We start from the raw sequence: 18,198 nt of genomic DNA, 5'->3' as shown, positions 1-18,198 counted from the left end.
GACAGACCGAAGGTCCATCAAGCCCAGTATCCTGTTTCCAGGAGTGGCCAATCCAGGTCACTAGTACCCGGCAAGATCCCAAAACAGTACAATACGTTTTATGCTGCTTATCCCAGAAATAAGCAGTGGGGCCCAGTTGAGATGAAAAGGGTTATTCTGATTCGGTCATTGCTACCTTGCTTCATGTTCGGAAATGTTCTACATCCATGGTGTGTGCGATGGTGTGGAGGTCATTCAAGTACTGGTTCTGTGTACGGACTTTCTGCCTTCTCTGCTCAGATCGCGCACATCCTAGCATTTCTCCAGACATGCCTTCAGAAAGACTTGACATTGGGTTCTCTAAAAGTTCAGGTTGTGATTTGGGCCTGTTTCAGAGGCCGACTGCAGAAAACTTCTCTTGGGGCTTATCCGGATATCGTTCGATTGTTGCGGGGGTGTTATGTTTCTGCTGTGTTTTGCTAGCAGACTGAGGGAGGCTGGTATCCACTCTGCTTGGGCTAGGGAGGGGCTAGGATCTCCCTGCTAGGGTAGCTGGGTGGGACTTGCTTGCTATTGGTCAGCTGGGTGGTAGCTGAAGTCTGCAGCTACTGACGTCAGTATCCAGGAGCTATTTTTACCTGCAGTTTCAGGTAAACAGTGCTTAACGTTAAGGATTTTTTCCCCGCTGTAGCTTCTCACTTGCCTTTTTCCCTGTGAACTTGCTCTGTGTGTGGGAGGGATCTGTTCTCTCTCTCTGTGTGTCTTGAAGTGCTGGCTGTCGGCATTTTTTCTGTGTTCATTGTTTGTGGTTGTCTCAGCGTGGGGTTAATTGTCTTTCTCCTGCAGCTGAGCGGTGTTCTCTGGTTGGTTTTTTTTTTTTTTAGTTACATTTGTACCCCGCGCTTTCCCACTCATGGCAGGCTCAATGCAGCTTACATGGGGCAATGGAGGGTTAAGTGACCTGCCCAGAGTCACAAGGAGCTGTGCCTGAAGTGGGAACCGAACTCAGTTCCTCACTTCCCCAGGACCAGAGTCCACCACCCTAACCACTAGGCCACTCTGGTTGAGGTTAGTGCGTGCCTTCTGTGTTATGTCAACTTGTTTGTTTAGTTAATTTGTTTGTTTTAGTTCTGTTTGTTGAGGTTTCATGGCTTGTACTCTTTCTTTGCCCGGCTGGGCTGGGTCCTGCCCCACCTGTCAGTCTGGTGCAGCTTTTGCTGGATACTTCTGCTGCTGCTGCTAACCTCAAGTCCTGCCGGCCGCTTGAACCCAGGGGCTGAACTTCTGGGGGACAGTGGCCAAGTGCAAGTGAAGACTGGCGAAACTGTTCCAGTATCTGTGTTCCTGCATCAACTGTGTAGTTCCTGTGGGGGCCAGCCATTCCTGTGCACCCATCCCTTGGTCATTGAGTGCAGGCCCTACGTGTCCTGAAGTTCCCTATCCTTTGAGGGGTTCTGCACATCTTCTCGGGAGCCTGGAGACTGGGGTGAGTACCCTATAGTCTGTTACGGTGTTAGTGGTGGTTCGGTCCACCCCAGGCCTTCCCTAGATTCCCTTCCTGTTTTTGGTCTGGGCTCAAGGGCTCACGATCCAGGAGCTAGTGACAGACATAACAGGGGGTGGGGGGGGGGGGGGGGTACTTCTTGTGGCATCCCTTTCGTACACTATGTCCAGAGTGAAAACTTAATTTATTCCTTCGGGTTCAGAAGCCTCCTTTTGAGCTTCTCTAGCATAAGATCTTTCGAGGAGGCTTTCCAAAGACAGTGTTCTTTGCTGGCTGTTGTGTCAGTACATAAGGTTTTCAAGATTCAGTCTCTCTCTTGTCTAGAGGCAGGAGTCTTCCTTCACAAAGTTCCTTCCTTTCTTCCGAAAGTGGAATCAGCATTTCATCTCAATCAATCTGTGGAGCTTCTGTCCTTTCGCAGAGAGGACAAAGAAGCTCGGTATTCTTCCTGGATGCTTCTTGATGTTTATAGAGTCCTCATTAGATATCTGAAAGTCATGAATGAGTTTAGCTAATAGAATAAACTATGCTTTTTGGTAAACAGGGGGCTTGCTAGATGGTTGAAGGAGGTTATCGCATCAGCTTATTTGCTTGAGGGGAAGCGGTCTTCTCAGGCCATACGGGCTCATTCTTAGAGTTGTACAGCAGCATCCTAGGTAAAGACTACTGTACTGTCTCCAGTGGATATTTTCAAGGTGGTGACGTGGTCAAGGCTGTATACCTTTGCCAACCACTACAGAGTGGATGTTGTGGCACACTTGGAAGCCAGTTTTGGGGCTTTGGTCCTTAGGGTGGTGGTGCCAGTATCCCACCCACTCTAGAGATTGCTTTTTTACATTCCATAGGTTCTGGAATACTGGGAAGCTTCATAATGGAATTAGAAATTAGGTGTTTGTCGCGCCCCTCACCTGTGGTGCGCTCTTCGCGGCCAACCTGCTCTACGGCTCCGCCTCAGTAGAGGGGAGCGTCGACCATGCGGGCTGGGCCAACGCTCCCATGCCTCACGCCTCTCACAGCTCGCCTCGTTGGCTGTCCTGGCAGGGCCAACGCATTGCTCCTGCCTCCTGGAACGCCGGCCATGTTGGCAACGCCGGCGGCCCGAGAGGGTCTCTTCTCTTCCGGTCACGGAGGCCCAGGAACTCGGACCATGCCTCTGTCCCCCGGATTGGCCATGGGCGCCTAGACTCTGCCTCTTCCTCCTACCGGCTGTCTAATCTGGGTTTCCTTGCCCTGCCTCCATGTTGCCCCGCCTCCGGCTCCTCGGGGTTGGTCACTGCTCTTCCTGCTCCTTCGGTTGGCAGCCTATGAGAGCTTTTCCTGCCAGCTGATGCCGTTCTCTCTCTGATGGTGGGAGCGAGGAGTTCTCCCTTCCAGCTGATCCTACTTCCCCTGATACTGAGGCTATTTAAAGGGCTATCTTACACCACTTCTTTGCTTCGGCTTCTACTTCGGTAGATGAGAGCTGTGGTGTGATATTGTTCCTTAAGCTGTTTCCTGCTCGTTCCTGACCTTTGCCTCAACACCAGATTATCCTCTGCTTGCTGCCTGACCCGACCTCTGCTTGGACCTTGACTACTCTCTGCTTGCTGCCTGACCCGACCTCTGCTTGGACCTTGACTACTCTCTGCTTGCTGCATGACCTGACCTCTGCTTGGACCTTGACAACTCTCTGCTTGCTGCCAGACCTGACTACTGCTTGGATCCTGAACATGCTCTGCGTGCTGCCTGACCTGTCCACTGCACTCTCTGCGAGCTGGCCGACCCACTACTGCCTGAATATTGACTACTCTTTGCTTGCTGCTGGACCTCATAATCACCCATTACCAGGGGTACTCTCTGCCAGTCTTCCAGGCCTGATCCCTGCCTGTCTCTTGCCTCCCCGTCCTTGTAGAAGTTCCGCTTCTGTCCAACCCTAGACTGTCTCTGTTTACTGCCTGCGGCCGTCTGACCCCTGCCTGTATCTGGAAGTCCTGTTGGCTGCCTGCACCTGGGGGCTCAACCCTTGGGGAATGGCAGTCCTCTCAGGTGAAGCCTCGGGGTTTCTCGGCTGCCCAACAGAGCACCGGTTCTTATACTAGCTGCAGTGCTCTGCCTGGGCACAAGGGCTCACGAACACGACAGTGTTACCTAATAATTTTCTTTCCATTAGGCCTTCCCACTATTCCAGAGGATTCTGAGATGTTTAGTCACTGCAAAGTAATGAGCCAAATAACAACTGTCACCTTGCATAGTGCGTCCTTCATATCTTTTGTTCTCTACTTTACAAGTTGTTAAGAGATGAGAGAAGTCCACATGTTTGCTTGTCTGGTTAGTATTAGGTTAGGAAGTTAAGATTTTTGTTTTTATTCTGAGTATTATCCTTACTGCTTGTCTATGTAAATTCTGAGGAGCTGGAGTGAATGCCAAGAGAAATATGTCAGTTTCAGTTCTCTATCTCCACCTGCTGGTTAATGGATACAACTATCCCACAGGTTTTGGAATAGTGGGAAGGACTAATGGAAAGAAAATTATGAGGAAGACCTAATTTCTCTTTATCTTAACACGGCTACCACACCTCTTTATCTTTCAAATCCACAGCTTATTCAAAACAGTGTGACCCATGGAGTAAAAAAGAACTTTCATTCATCAGTGGCCCTGTTTCGCCCAAAGCTGAAGCAACAGTTGCTAAAGTGAGAGGGTGATATTCTCATGAAACAGCAGGAACACATATGTAGGTGTAATGAGACCCTTCCAGTGTCCACATCAACACTGAGTTGGTTTTAGGGGTAACCCTTGACCCTTAGGGTGGTTTTATAAAAGCCTTTTTATGTGTGAAAAAAATGTTTAAAAAACGACCCCCGTATTGTACATGATGGGTGCAGTTTTCTAGAAGGGCAATTCTGCCAATAAATCCTCATTTTATTTGTTGAAATGTCTTTGAAAATTGCTCTATAAAGTGTTCAGTTTTGCTTCACAAGTTTTGTATGTTATACACAGTGATTTGTTGTATTAATCAATATTCACTTTTATGTTATGGCACTGTTAAAAACCCTTTTGTTTAGAATACTGTAATAGAATTATTTATTTCCAGACATATCCATGTTGGGAAGTAATATAAAGTACAGGTCTCAAAATGTTCAGTTCGCTGCAGGTATCTCAAATTCTTGATTTGTTGCTTCTAGAGATTTCCATTCTACAGATTAAAATATTAAGCCCTGAGAATAGAATAGGAGCAGTTGATTGGATTGGTTAGTCTGGGGTTTTGTTTCGTTTTTTTGCTTTTTAAAAGTTGTGTTGTTGAGGCATGATGTGATCTATATTGCAGGACAGACCAGATGGAATCTCCATGGATGCAGTCAGACAGATTGAACCTAACGGTCCCAGTTTCACAGTCATCATCCACTGCAGGAGCTGGTGGTATGTTCTCTCACCTCCTGGTTCTTGAGCAGATGGGCCTTCTGCAAAAGGATTTGGAATCTGTGCATCCTACTAGGAGAAACTATTCCAGTTTATTGAAAGGATCAATGACTTTTCAATCTCAGCCTTACTCTGGCTTACCTGCTTCCCAACCTGATCCATCAGCAAAATCAAATACCAGCCAGTACAAGAAGAAATTGGATCGTATTGAGGCCTTAAAAGCAACAGCTGCTTCTTTGTCTAGCAGGATTGAAAGTGAGGCCAAGAAGTTAGCTGGGGGTGGCATTAACTATGGCTCAGCATGGAATGCAGATTATGACCATTTGCAAGGAACACAGGATGATGGGCGATGGGCCAAACCAGTGAGTCCACCAGTTCAAGAGAACAGCGAGGACATCTTCTCTGCCAGAATTCAGAAAATGTTAGGGACGTGTGTCAGCCACTCTATCTTTGATGATTCCCTACCTGGGGTGGGTAACCTTCATGAGTTTAAGGAGCTTCCTGAAGCTATTAGGCCACACACTGCTGTAACTAGTTTTGCACTAAGGCCATTAGGTGGTCACAGCATAGAACGGGCTCCCAGCCAGATGTACAAGAGACAGACTGAGCCTTCTAACACTCTAAATTTTAATTATAGTCCAGGCAACCAAGCTCGTGTTTCACATGATTCCAGCAGTGGATCCATCAGTGAAGGACTTCTTTTGAGTGAGGGCAGCTTCTCTGATCATGAGGAGGCACAGGTGGAACACTCTCCCTTGAAGGTTCATGAGACCTTGAAAAAAAAGGAGTTCTGTGCTGGTGAAACTAATATGCTTGGTCCTATCAAAGAATTTCAGAGAGAAGCAGAGAAGCATGCACCATTATTCTCTCATACAAGTGGTATGAATAGAAAGGGCTCATGGGAGGAACTGTCTAAAGGTAGTCCACACAGCGTTATAAACATATTTGCAAAATCTTACCAGCTGTTTGGAAAAGGTGAGAAAAATTGCATGACTGGTAGTTTTCTTAGATTTCCTTTGCAAAACACCTGCTTAGGACTTCAATAGAATAAATGAAAAATCATGTTTTTATTAAGCAGGTTATAAAATTCAAAACATAAAAGCATACCTTTTTTTACCCTGTTTGAGTTTTTTAGTGCATCTATTTATATCTCTGCATTGCATATTTAATGTGAACACCTTACTGATGACTAGTGTTTCTTGCTTAGAAGTAAACTGAAAGATGTGTTCTAAGGAACTCAGCATTGATTCTAACTATGTACATATATTGAATTTCTGTAAGTTCACCAAATAGAGTTTTGAGAATACTGTCTGCACAGTCTAAGAAATGATTTCTCTCCTAGGAACAAGTTTTTTTGTGGGGGGTTTTTGAGAATTGACTGTAATGGAGTATATGATTGGTGTTTTTGCACAGGATTTGAAGAGAGGTCAGACAGAGGCTCACCTGTCCTTCAGCCTTTGCTTCCTTTTCTGAGTTCTTCAGAGAGTGTTGCCTATGATGATGACTTTATCTCTTCACAGGGAAGTGGAAGTGCAAGAGATAAACAGAAAGCTCTGGAACCTAGGTAAGTTTGTGTTGAAAATCTAAGGGTTTCTTCAACTGCCAACAGGATCTCTATATACACTAAATTATAGCTTCTGGATGTAGCCTTTATATGAAAATCTTGTGCAAAAGTATGTAGTAGATCAGTGCCCCCCTCCCCCCCCCCCCCCCCCCCCCACACACACACACACAGGTTCTAGACCCCTTCCAGGTGTGAAATTAGCCAGTATGAATGGAAATACTTTGGAAAGAAGTACTCATCATGGGCTTGGGCTGAACATTAATGTGATTATGCACAATTTGTTGTTGATTATATTTCCCTTAGATGTTGAGATTCTCTTAGAGTGTTAACTGCTGTGAATCCTAATTGGAATGTGAACGGTATACAAAACATAAGGGAAATAAATAATTTAGGGAGCACTAATCCTAGTGTATTTATTGAGTCCTAGTTTAATAACCATGGAGAAGAAAGCCTTAGAGAAAAGAAAACCAGGAAGATAACAAAATTGAATCCAGTATCTGCAGAATGCATAAAGGTTTCTTTCTAAAGTGTTTATAGTCACAGATTCTCCAGATGATATAATTAGCCCATTGCCTTTCAGGAGCAAAGCGTGCTTGTTACAGCAGATAGACATCAACTTTGAGTTTGATATGAAATATAATTTAATGCAGTAGTACTTGAGTGAAGCAAAGAATGAACATATCTTTAGAATTTCAAAAAATCAGATAGACTTGTGATGCAATGGAAATGGTGTGTTATTTTATATAGTTTATCATATGCATTCAGATTATGTTTTATAGTCCGTTCTCTACCTTTAAATGGAATTTCTTATATGTAGTACCCGCTTCAGTAAGATTTTATACTTCATGCGTTTACCACAATAGATACACAAAGTTATGCTTACATATTGGGCTTTGTAGAAAAAAATATTTAACCCAGGAACATACTTCTAGTACAGTAGTACTCAACTCAGTCCTTGGGACACACTTAGCCAATCTGTCGGTATACTGAAAACCTGACTGGCTGGGTGTGTGTCCTGAGGACTGGATTGAGAACCCCTGTTCTATCACATCGAAGTTCCTGGTATGCTGTATTATTTTCTCACTTGCTGAGTCTTGTGCCTAATGAAAGAATAAACATTCTCCCATGCTATATTGCCAGTACCACTTCTGTGTCAATTGCAGGCATCCATACATAAGTCTTGCTGTCCCTGTTGGATGTGGTGTTTTCCATAGTACTGATGTGAAGCCACAGATTTGGCTAGTCATGTTGTACGACAGCTGAATGTTGTGACTCTTGGGAAGGTAACTTAGGGGCCCTTTTACTAAGCTGCATTAGGTGCTAATGTGCACCTAATGCAGCTTAAAGTGGCATACCATGGGATGCGCTCTTGTGTCCTGTGGTAACTGCCAAATTAGTGTGCGCTAATCTGCTCACTAAAAAAATATGTGTATTTTTTGGAGGGGGTATCAAGGGGGACAGAAAGTGGGTGTTCCTGTGCTAAACAGCGCATCAAAATTAGTGTATTCTAACTAGTTAACGTAGTAATACCGCATGATCTCTTACCACCTCCAAAATGAATGGCGGTAAGTACTCATGCAGTAACTTTTTGTAATGGCCCTGCACTAATTAGTGTGTGACCATTAATTCAAAAAATAGAAAATCAGCTATTTTACAGCTGCAGGAAAACCCGTGCAAGACCATACTGAGGCCACTTTTTACCACAGCTTAGTAAAAGGACCCATTAATGAGGGTCCATTTGGTCGTAGTTTTAGTCTTCATCCTCAGTGTTTCAGAGCATTCTCCTTTGCCATACACTTCTTGGCGGGTTTCAGAAAATTGTTGAAATTTGAAGGGTTTTTCCCCCTCTTGTCAGTGTTGGAAGCAGCAGTTCCAGTATTCTGGAAGAGCTACCCAGCAGAAAGTCACCTTTTGATCCTCGCTTATTGGAAATAACTTCCCAACATTCTTCAAGGACCCAGTCTGCAGCATCTTCTCCTTCATCAGCCTCTTCTAAGAGAAAAGGAAAACTGGAAAGTAAGTTATTTGCTTACTAGAAAGGTACAGTGTTTAGATTTGTCATCCCTGGCACTCCTGGCATGAAGTAGCTGTTTATGGAGAGAGCAGTAAATTCAAAGGTATTAAAAGGGAGGGAGGTGTCTACATTTTTTTCTGTTTTATATAGAGGGCACCTCTGTAAGTTATGTGCGAACAATTTCCTGCTAATTATGTGTATGTTTGATTAGACTGGCATATATGCATATTTGTGCACTTAATGGTGCATATGACAAAATTCTTCCTAACTGCTTTTCTGTAAATACATGCATTATCTTACATAACACGTATTTTAGAGGTAAGTGTATACAGAGGTGGAGTTTGGGCAGAATATGAATATCACCACACACTCTTATACCAGCTATGTGGCTGGTGTGAGTGCTTGCGCCTAACTTGTAGGCACGTATTTTCAGTTACACTAGTGTTCTATAAAGGAAAGTAGGTACTTGCTTTCCTCTATAAAATAGGCTCTTTACCTGGCACCTAGTTATAGAATTACCCCTGTAATTTCTAAAATCAAGGAGCATTAATTAGGCTCTTGGAAATCAAGACCTGATGTGTTATGTTTTTTCATTAACACAAAGGAGGTAATTCTGATGCATTCTCTAGGCTTGATTAGTCAGGTTTTATAATCCTCAGGTTTCAATGAGTATACTATAAATTGTAGAAATCTCTGGAAAGGATCAGTAAGAGAATAAATTTGAGTGATAGTTTTGTCTTCTGTTCGGTATTATTTTCTACTAGTAATAAATGCCCGTTTCGGAAAAAAATGAAACGGGCGCTAACAAGGTAATTTCCCGCCCACCATCCTCCCTCCCTCCCTCCCTTCCTTTCGAGTTCCAGACCCCCCCCCCTCCGTCTCTCCCTTCCGAGTTCCACACACCCCCTCTCCCTCCCTCCGTCACTTGGTTGCGAGTTTGTGATTAAAGTTCACAGCGCTGTCCCTGCTGCTGTCACTGAATGTGTGGGACTCCCCGCTGCTGTCACTGAATCTCTGGAACTCGTGCGTTCCCCGCCCCGCCCCCTACGTCATCGCGTTTTGACACGAGGGCGGAGGTACACTGACTGCAGGCCCATCCCGCCCTCTGCGTCATCGCGTTTTGACATGAGGGCGGAGCTACACTGACTGCAGGCCAAACCGGATATCTCGGGCGCCTAAAGTTTCCGGCTTGAGGTTTCATTGGAACGTTGGAGGTGCCTTTTATATATATAGATAGATGTTTTATTGTAAGCCACTTGGTTTCAGGTGGGGTCTAAGGGAGTCTTTTACTAAGCTGTGGTAGTGTTTTTAGTGCACACTAAACACTAGAGATGCCCATATATTCCTATGGGCATCTCTACGTTTAGCATGTGCTAATCATTAGCGCGCGCTAAAAATGCTACCACAGTAAAAAAAAAAAAAAAAACTAAGTTTTTTTAAATAAATGAGATGCCAACGTGCCGGTGCTAAAAGTGCATATAAAAGGTAATATTCCAGCTACGTTTCATTCAGTAAAATGGCATGCAGTCTGAAGGTGGGCATACACATGGATGGGGTGTACAAATATGCACTTTTTTTTTTTTTACAGTCTAGGGGTGAGCATTTATACCAGCTTTATGGCTGGCATAAGTGCTTGTACCTAAAATATAGGCTCAGAATTGACATGTTAAGCTAGTATTTTATAAAGAAAAGTAGATGCCTACTTTCCTATGTAGAATAGGTTTTCAATAGGTGCCTAAATATAGGCGTCCCTTTACAGAATTGCCTTCATAATGGTAGAAACTGTTGAGTATGCATGCCCCTAGGAAGTCCCTCCTCCTATCCCCGCTATATTGCCAGTCGCAGGATAAATATTTTATTGTGTATTATTAGAAATTATCAAAATATCTGAAGAAGTAGAAGATTTTTAGTTTCCACATTGCGTTTAATATGAATTTCCTTCTGTGGTAGGAAAATACATTTCACTTGTTCCAAGTTTTGTAAATCTTAGAAGTGTTTGCTTCTCATTCATAGCAAATTTGAGGGGCATCATAAAGCAAAGATCCTGAGGTGACCTTACTACTTCAATATTTATGGTGTTATGGTTGCTTGAGAAAATTAACCTAACAAGGATGATAAAACCTTTAGGGCTCTTTACTAAGCTGCACTTAAGGGTGTGCTGGCATTTTTAGCATGCACTAAATTAGCATGTTCTAAATGCTAAAGTCGCCCATAGAAACATACAGTGGGGGAAATAAGTATTTGATCCCTTGCTGATTTTGTAAGTTTGCCCACTGACAAAGACATGAGCAGCCCATAATTGAAGGGTAGGTTATTGGTAACAGTGAGAGATAGCACATCACAAATTAAATCCGGAAAATCACATTGTGGAAAGTATATGAATTTATTTGCATTCTGCAGAGGGAAATAAGTATTTGATCCCCCACCAACCAGTAAGAGATCTGGCCCCTACAGACCAGGTAGATGCTCCAAATCAACTCGTTACCTGCATGACAGACAGCTGTCGGCAATGGTCACCTGTATGAAAGACACCTGTCCACAGACTCAGTGAATCAGTCAGACTCTAACCTCTACAAAATGGCCAAGAGCAAGGAGCTGTCTAAGGATGTCAGGGACAAGATCATACACCTGCACAAGGCTGGAATGGGCTACAAAACCATCAGTAAGACGCTGGGCGAGAAGGAGACAACTGTTGGTGCCATAGTAAGAAAATGGAAGAAGTACAAAATGACTGTCAATCGACAAAGATCTGGGGCTCCACGCAAAATCTCACCTCGTGGGGTATCCTTGATCATGAGGAAGGTTAGAAATCAGCCTACAACTACAAGGGGGGAACTTGTCAATGATCTCAAGGCAGCTGGGACCACTGTCACCACGAAAACCATTGGTAACACATTACGACATAACGGATTGCAATCCTGCAGTGCCCGCAAGGTCCCCCTGCTCCGGAAGGCACATGTGACGGCCCGTCTGAAGTTTGCCAGTGAACACCTGGATGATGCCGAGAGTGATTGGGAGAAGGTGCTGTGGTCAGATGAGACAAAAATTGAGCTGTTTGGCATGAACTCAACTCGCCGTGTTTGGAGGAAGAGAAATGCTGCCTATGACCCAAAGAACACCGTCCCCACTGTCAAGCATGGAGGTGGAAATGTTATGTTTTGGGGGTGTTTCTCTGCTAAGGGCACAGGACTACTTCACCGCATCAATGGGAGAATGGATGGGGCCATGTACCGTACAATTCTGAGTGACAACCTCCTTCCCTCCGCCAGGGCCTTAAAAATGGGTCGTGGCTGGGTCTTCCAGCACGACAATGACCCAAAACATACAGCCAAGGCAACAAAGGAGTGGCTCAGGAAGAAGCACATTAGGGTCATGGAGTGGCCTAGCCAGTCACCAGACCTTAATCCCATTGAAAACTTATGGAGGGAGCTGAAGATGCGAGTTGCCAAGCGACAGCCCAGAACTCTTAATGATTTAGAGATGATCTGCAAAGAGGAGTGGACCAAAATTCCTCCTGACATGTGTGCAAACCTCATCATCAACTACAGAAGACGTCTGACCGCTGTGCTTGCCAACAAGGGTTTTGCCACCAAGTATTAGGTCTTGTTTGCCAGAGGGATTAAATACTTATTTCCCTCTGCAGAATGCAAATAAATTCATATACTTTCCACAATGTGATTTTCCGGATTTAATTTGTGATGTGCTATCTCTCACTGTTACCAATAACCTACCCTTCAATTATGGGCTGCTCATGTCTTTGTCAGTGGGCAAACTTACAAAATCAGCAAGGGATCAAATACTTATTTCCCCCACTGTATGAGCTACTCTAGTGTTTAGCGTGCACTACAAACACTAGCACACCTTAGTAAACAGGGCCCTTAGAATGAGCTTAATGATGCAAAAATAATCCATGAATTGGAAAAGAAAGGATTGGGCGTTAGAAGACCACAGGAACTTCATGATGGATGTTTTTTATATTTGAGACTGAGCTTCTTTAGAACAGTCACAGGGGATTCACATATCCCAAAAGTAGAACTACACTAATGATAGTCCTGCTACTCATTTAGGAGGGAAATTCTAGAAATCATAAAACAAAGAGCTGCTGGCATATGTGGATGGGGAAAAAATGAGCAGTCAAGAATCAGCACAGATTTAGGAACACTAACAGGCTTATTTTTGAAAGAGAAGGGCGCCCATCTTCCAACACAAATCGGGAGATAGGCATCCTTCTCTCAGGGTCGCCCAAATTGGCATAATTGAAAGCCGATTTTGGGCGTCCTTAACTGCTTCCCGTCACGGGGACGACCAAAGTTCATGGGGGCGTGTTGGCACAGTAGCGAAAGCGGGACTGGGGCGTGATTAAGAGATGTGTGTCCTCGGCCGATAATGGAATAAAGATGGGCGTCCTTGGCTGATAATGGAAAAAAGAAGAGCGTCCCTGATGAGCACTTGGCCGACTTTACTTGGTCCATTTTTTCTTGCGACCAAGCCGTGAAAAGTTGCCCGAACTGACCAGATGACTACCGGAGGGAATCGGGGATGACCTCCCCTTACTCCCCCAGTGGTCACCAACCCCCTCCCACCCTAAAAAAAAAACTTAAAAATTGTTTTTGCCAGCCTCAAATGTCATACCCAGCTCTATGCAGGTCCCTGGAGCAGTTTTAGTGGGTGCAGTGCACTTCAGGCAGGCGGACCCAGGCCCATCCCCCCCCACCTGTTACACTTGTGGTGGTAAATGTGAGCCCTCCAAAACCCACTGTACCCACATGTAGGTGCCCCCTTCACCCCTTAGGGCTATGGTAGTGGTGTACAGTTATGGGGAGTAGGTTTTGGGGGGGGGGCTCAGCACCCAAGGTAAGGGAGCTATGCACCTGGGAGCAATTTGTGAAGTTCACTGCAGTGCCCCCTAGGGTGCCCGGTTGGTGTCCTGGCATGTCAGGGGGACCAGTGCACTACGAAATCTGGCTCCTCCCACGACCAAAGGGCTAGCATTTGGTTGTTTTTGAGATGGGCGTCCTCGGTTTCCATTATGGCCGAAAATTGGGGACATCCATCTCTAAGGTCGACCTAAATGTTGAGATTTGGGCATCCACGACCGTATTATCGAAACTAAAGATGGACGCCCCCAGGAAAACTTGGGCGCCCTGTTCGATTATGCCCCTCCACGTCTTCTCAGACAAAGATTATTTTCTTTTCAATAAAAATTAAAGCAGCAAATGTGATATCCTGCTTCTGCCTGGAGACAGACAGAAAAGAAGAATTCCTTTCCCCAGATCTTTCTGAAATCTTATATATCTCCATCAGGGAGAATCACCAATGGTTCCTTTGTTTCTCAGTTCTAGGGGAACACTTCCATTTCAGGGCTGACTCTGGTCTTAGCATGGCCCCAAAGAACTTATGCAAGGTGATAATGGTAGTCACAGCTTTTTTTGAGCAGAGGGAGCATCGCTGTTTATCCTTTGCTTGGATAATTGGCCAAATCAGCTGAAAAAACATCAGAATTACTTCCAGATCATATGGGGTCCTTGAAAGATGTAAGCTTGTTTGTGTATTACAGAAGAGCAAGTTAAGTTCCTTTATCTTTGGTACCCAGGTTTGTCATGTATTCATGATGCAAGAATGGATTGCCAGGTTTCTTGCCCAGTTGTGAGTATTTGTGTCTGAGGGCTTCCAGGGAGGGTCTAGGATTATCTCTCAATTATTGGGCTCAAAGCAGCCACCTTGGAGTTGGGTCTCTGGGTAAGAGTCTACATGCATCTTCTTCACTATTCTTTTTTGTCTCAGTGGTCTTCTGTTCTCGGGACTTTGAGGTTTACCTTCTGCTTCTGATTTCTGTAAGGAAACACCTAACCATGTGGCCAACACTCAAATCTTCACAAAGGAATGGATTTGGAGCCTCTCAGTTGGATAGCTCTCACATTGGGTTCAGATCTCAAGGGTTAAGAAGCTCATTGTCAAGGCCAGATGGTGCAGGGACTGTGGTCCAGGGAAGAAGCCTCTAAGTCCATAAACAGGCTGGAGGCCAGAGCAGTCAGGTTGGCCCTGCTGCACTTCCTGGCTCCTAGTTTAGAGTGGTGTCTGACAATGCCACAGCAGAGCATTTGTGAACATGTAAGGGGCCACAAAGAGTGCTATGATGGCTCAAAAATTGAGAATCCTGTTCAGATTGTCTAAGTAAAATCTCTTGGTAGCACACATAACAGGAATAGAAAACATCCAAGTTGACTTACTCAAGAGAAACATGCTGGACTCTATGGAGGAGAGATGGACTAGGAAGTGTTCCTGGAAATTGTACATCAGTCTTACCTGCTGTACCAGGTGCCAGGGTCTTCTGTGATCCAGGCGATGAGTGTAGAGGCTTGGACATATGGCAGAGTAGAACTTGCTGAGAAGTCCAGACTGGAACCGTTGGAGGATTGGCACTCCTGCTGGGGGCAAAGTCAGATAGTTGGTCAGCAACTAGCAGATCAATCCAAGGCAACTCCTCTAGGGAGACACTGGAAGAGGAGTCAATGGGAGATGGAGACACTCAGTGTTGCGACTTGTTCACGTTGAAGATTTGCTGATCATGATACTTCGGGCTTCCAAGGCTTGTGTTATTACTGAACCCTGAGTGCAGGAGGAGTCTGTGTTGGGGGGATCCTGTTCTAGAGGGTTTGGGCAAGCCTTCAGTTTTTCCTAGTCTTTCAGGCCATTTGGCCCTGATTTCGGTGGAGTAGGACATTCCAGCAACCAAGCTCAGGTTTGGTGGGGCACTGGGTAGATTGTACCCCCTAGCCTCTGAGGAGTTGGTGAAGTTGAAAATTCATTTTATAAATCACAACCAATACAGAACAAGCATTTTTTTTTTTTTTTTTTTTATAAATCTCTTTATTTATAGTCAGATTAATTTTACAACTTTGAAAACCATGTTTAACAGTTAGTCTCGATTCAGAATAAACAAATAAGTATGTTGCCATATTTTCACCCTCTCCCATCCTCCCCCCTCCCATTCCCCCCCTCCCTCCGAACAATTGTCTATTCCTGTAATTGCATATCTATCTCTTTGAGTTTAGTCCAGTTTATAAGTTCAAAATCTTGCTTCGTGCTGATGAAGTCAATGTGTCCCAGAAGGGTGCCCAAGTAGTACAAAATAAATCCCCTTTCTTTGAGGCTAGGTCTAAGATTCCTGAACGTTCCAATGTACAAAATTGAATCATTGACGATCGCCAGTGCGCAATCGTGGGCCCTGTCGGTTCCAACCACAGTTGCAATATTACCTTCCTTGCCATCAACATAGCTTTTTTCAGGAAGATTTTCATGCCTCGTGGTATAGGACTCTGTATATAGAAGATGTCAAACAATTGCTCCGGTGATGGGCGCCAGACAGCTTTCCAAAAGGTAGAAACATGTCTTGTGAGAGCTACCCAAAATGGCTTGATTCTCCTGCAGGTCCAAAACATATGGCCCAAGTGGGCTTGGTCCTCTGTACATCTTGGGCAGTTGCTATTTTCTCGCAGAGTAGCCCGATATGCCCTGTGTGGTGAGATATGTAATCGTAGTACAAACTTATAATGGAGCTCCCACCAACTGGCATTGTCTGTTAGGTGATAAACTGACATTAGACAAGACTCTACCTGGTCTGGTCTCATATTTAAGACTAACTCTTGATTCCATTTCTGTGCTTCTTTCGAATAATCATATTTTCCAATTCTATCTCTCAACATGCCATGAAAGTATTTTAGTGGGGTGCGGAGTTGGGCCTCTAAATCCAATATGTCCTTCAGTCTCTCCCACACTTCTGAAGTGAGCATCCTACTATCCAAGGACTGCACATAATGGCGAATTTGGTAGTATGCAAATATGTCATCCTCAGCTAGACCAAATTCCTCACATAAACTTTGAAATGACTTAATAGTCCCTTGCTCCGTTATCACATGAAAGAGATAACTTATCCCCTTTGAGGCCCACATTTGAAATACTCGCGACGTATCTCCCACAGGGAAATCACAATTCCCTTGAATTGGCAGTAATGGTGATATCTCAGGGTTTATAGCATACATTCTACACATCAGCCTCCACGCCCTGCGCAGAGGCCGAAAAATTATATTTAAGTGTCTCGAGAGGTTTGCTCCCTTTGCCGTGGAGTGGAGCCAATGGGCAAAATGCTGTGGCTTCAGAAGGGATATTTCTGCCCTGGTACAGGTGAAAAATTGAGTTGCTCTGAACCAGTCGGAGAGGTGACAAGCACTACTAGCTACTGAGAAAAGGTGTAAATTCAATAACCCCAATCCCCCCTTGGCACGTGGTAACATGGCTCTCGCGAGTGAGATACGTGCTCTTTTCCCTTGCCAAAGAAATTTGGTTAATTGCCTGCCCAACCATTTCTCGTCTTTGTAACTCAGCATGAGTGGCAGAGTTTGAAACATATAAATCCATTTTGGAAATAAGATCATATTGTACAGCGCCACTCGCCCCAGCAATGAGATGGGTAATCCCTGCCAGCCCCGCATTACCTCTTCCATTTTGATTTTGTGGGCTTCTATATTTTTATGGTATAGTTGTGATAGGTCCGCCGGAATATATATCCCTAGATATTTAACTACTGTAGATTCCCACTTTAACGGGAATGGGCCAACCCAATTATCTTTTATTTCAGACTGAATTGGTAAGACCAATGATTTTTGATAATTTAGGGAGAATCCTGAATAAAAGGTAAATTCATCTAGTGTTGACAGTAGTCTTGGTATAGAACTATCTGGTCGAGTGAGCGTAAGAAAAATATCATCCGCAAACGCCAGTATCTTCACTGGCTGTTCCGGCAACTCTACCCCCAAGATGTCTGTATCTTGTTGTATGGTTCGCAATAAGGGCTCTAGATAAAGCAAGAATAATAATGGGGACAATGGGCATCCCTGCCTTGTTCCCTGGGATACCTCAAACGAATTTGATTTATGTCCATTTACCACAACACTAGCAGTCGGGTTGTAATATAGAGATTTAATAGCCTGTAGAAACCAACCTCCTATACCTATATGTGTGAGGACCTGAAATAAATAATCCCATTGGACCTTATCAAATGCTTTCTCCGCATCTAGACTGACCAATGCTAATTGTTGTTTATTTGATTTACAGTGAGCTATAGATAGAAGTACTTTCCTCACATTTAGGACAGAATGCCGTCCTCGTACAAATCCTACTTGATGTTCTCCCACTATCTGAGGTATATGAATAGCTAGTCGGTCAGCTAGAATCCTGGCTAAAATTTTTAAGTCAACATTTAATAAGGATATAGGTCTATAGGATTCAACCCTATAACGAGGTTTACCGGGTTTTGGTATTAGAGTGATCAACGCTTCATTTTCTCGAGAAGAGAAAAACCCCCTATCCACCACTGCATCATAGTAATCCATTAATGGGCTACATAATTGTAACTCTAACATTTTGTAATACTCATGGGAAAAGCCGTCTAAACCTGGAGAGGAACCTCCTGGTAGGGCTTTAATTACTTTCTGAATTTCTACGGCTTGAATTGGCTGTGATAATTGGAGTTGGGCTGCTGAAGATAGTAGTGGTAAACCCGCATCTTCAAGATAATCAGTTAAACCCGGGCCTTGCTCATTTTGTGGCCTTGTGTACATCTTTTTGAAATATGAATGGAAAACCTGTACCATTTCTGTTGGAGTAGAAATATGACGTCCACCTTCTGTATTTATCATAGGGATAAATTTCTGATGGGTTTCAAAGCGTGCCAGGTGTGCT

The 18,198-nt window shown here is 44.3% G+C and overlaps 1 protein-coding gene across 1 annotated transcript in view; it reads left to right on the top strand.

The window, feature by feature from the left end:
• CEP350 (centrosomal protein 350) overlaps window positions 1-18,198 on the top strand; it is a 411,134-nt gene that overhangs the window by 143,328 nt on the left and 249,608 nt on the right. The window contains exons 12-14 of the mRNA XM_030208006.1: window positions 4,788-5,854; window positions 6,293-6,443; window positions 8,299-8,459. Coding sequence (XP_030063866.1) covers window positions 4,788-5,854; window positions 6,293-6,443; window positions 8,299-8,459 — 1,379 coding nt within the window. The remainder of the gene's footprint in view (window positions 1-4,787; window positions 5,855-6,292; window positions 6,444-8,298; window positions 8,460-18,198) is intronic.

This window comes from Microcaecilia unicolor, chromosome 6 (assembly GCF_901765095.1).
Source record: "Microcaecilia unicolor chromosome 6, aMicUni1.1, whole genome shotgun sequence".
NCBI classification, from domain to species: Eukaryota; Metazoa; Chordata; class Amphibia; order Gymnophiona; family Siphonopidae; genus Microcaecilia; species Microcaecilia unicolor.
The sequence above is the reverse complement of the archived record's forward strand: the minus strand, read 5'-3'. Positions and strand labels throughout refer to the sequence as shown.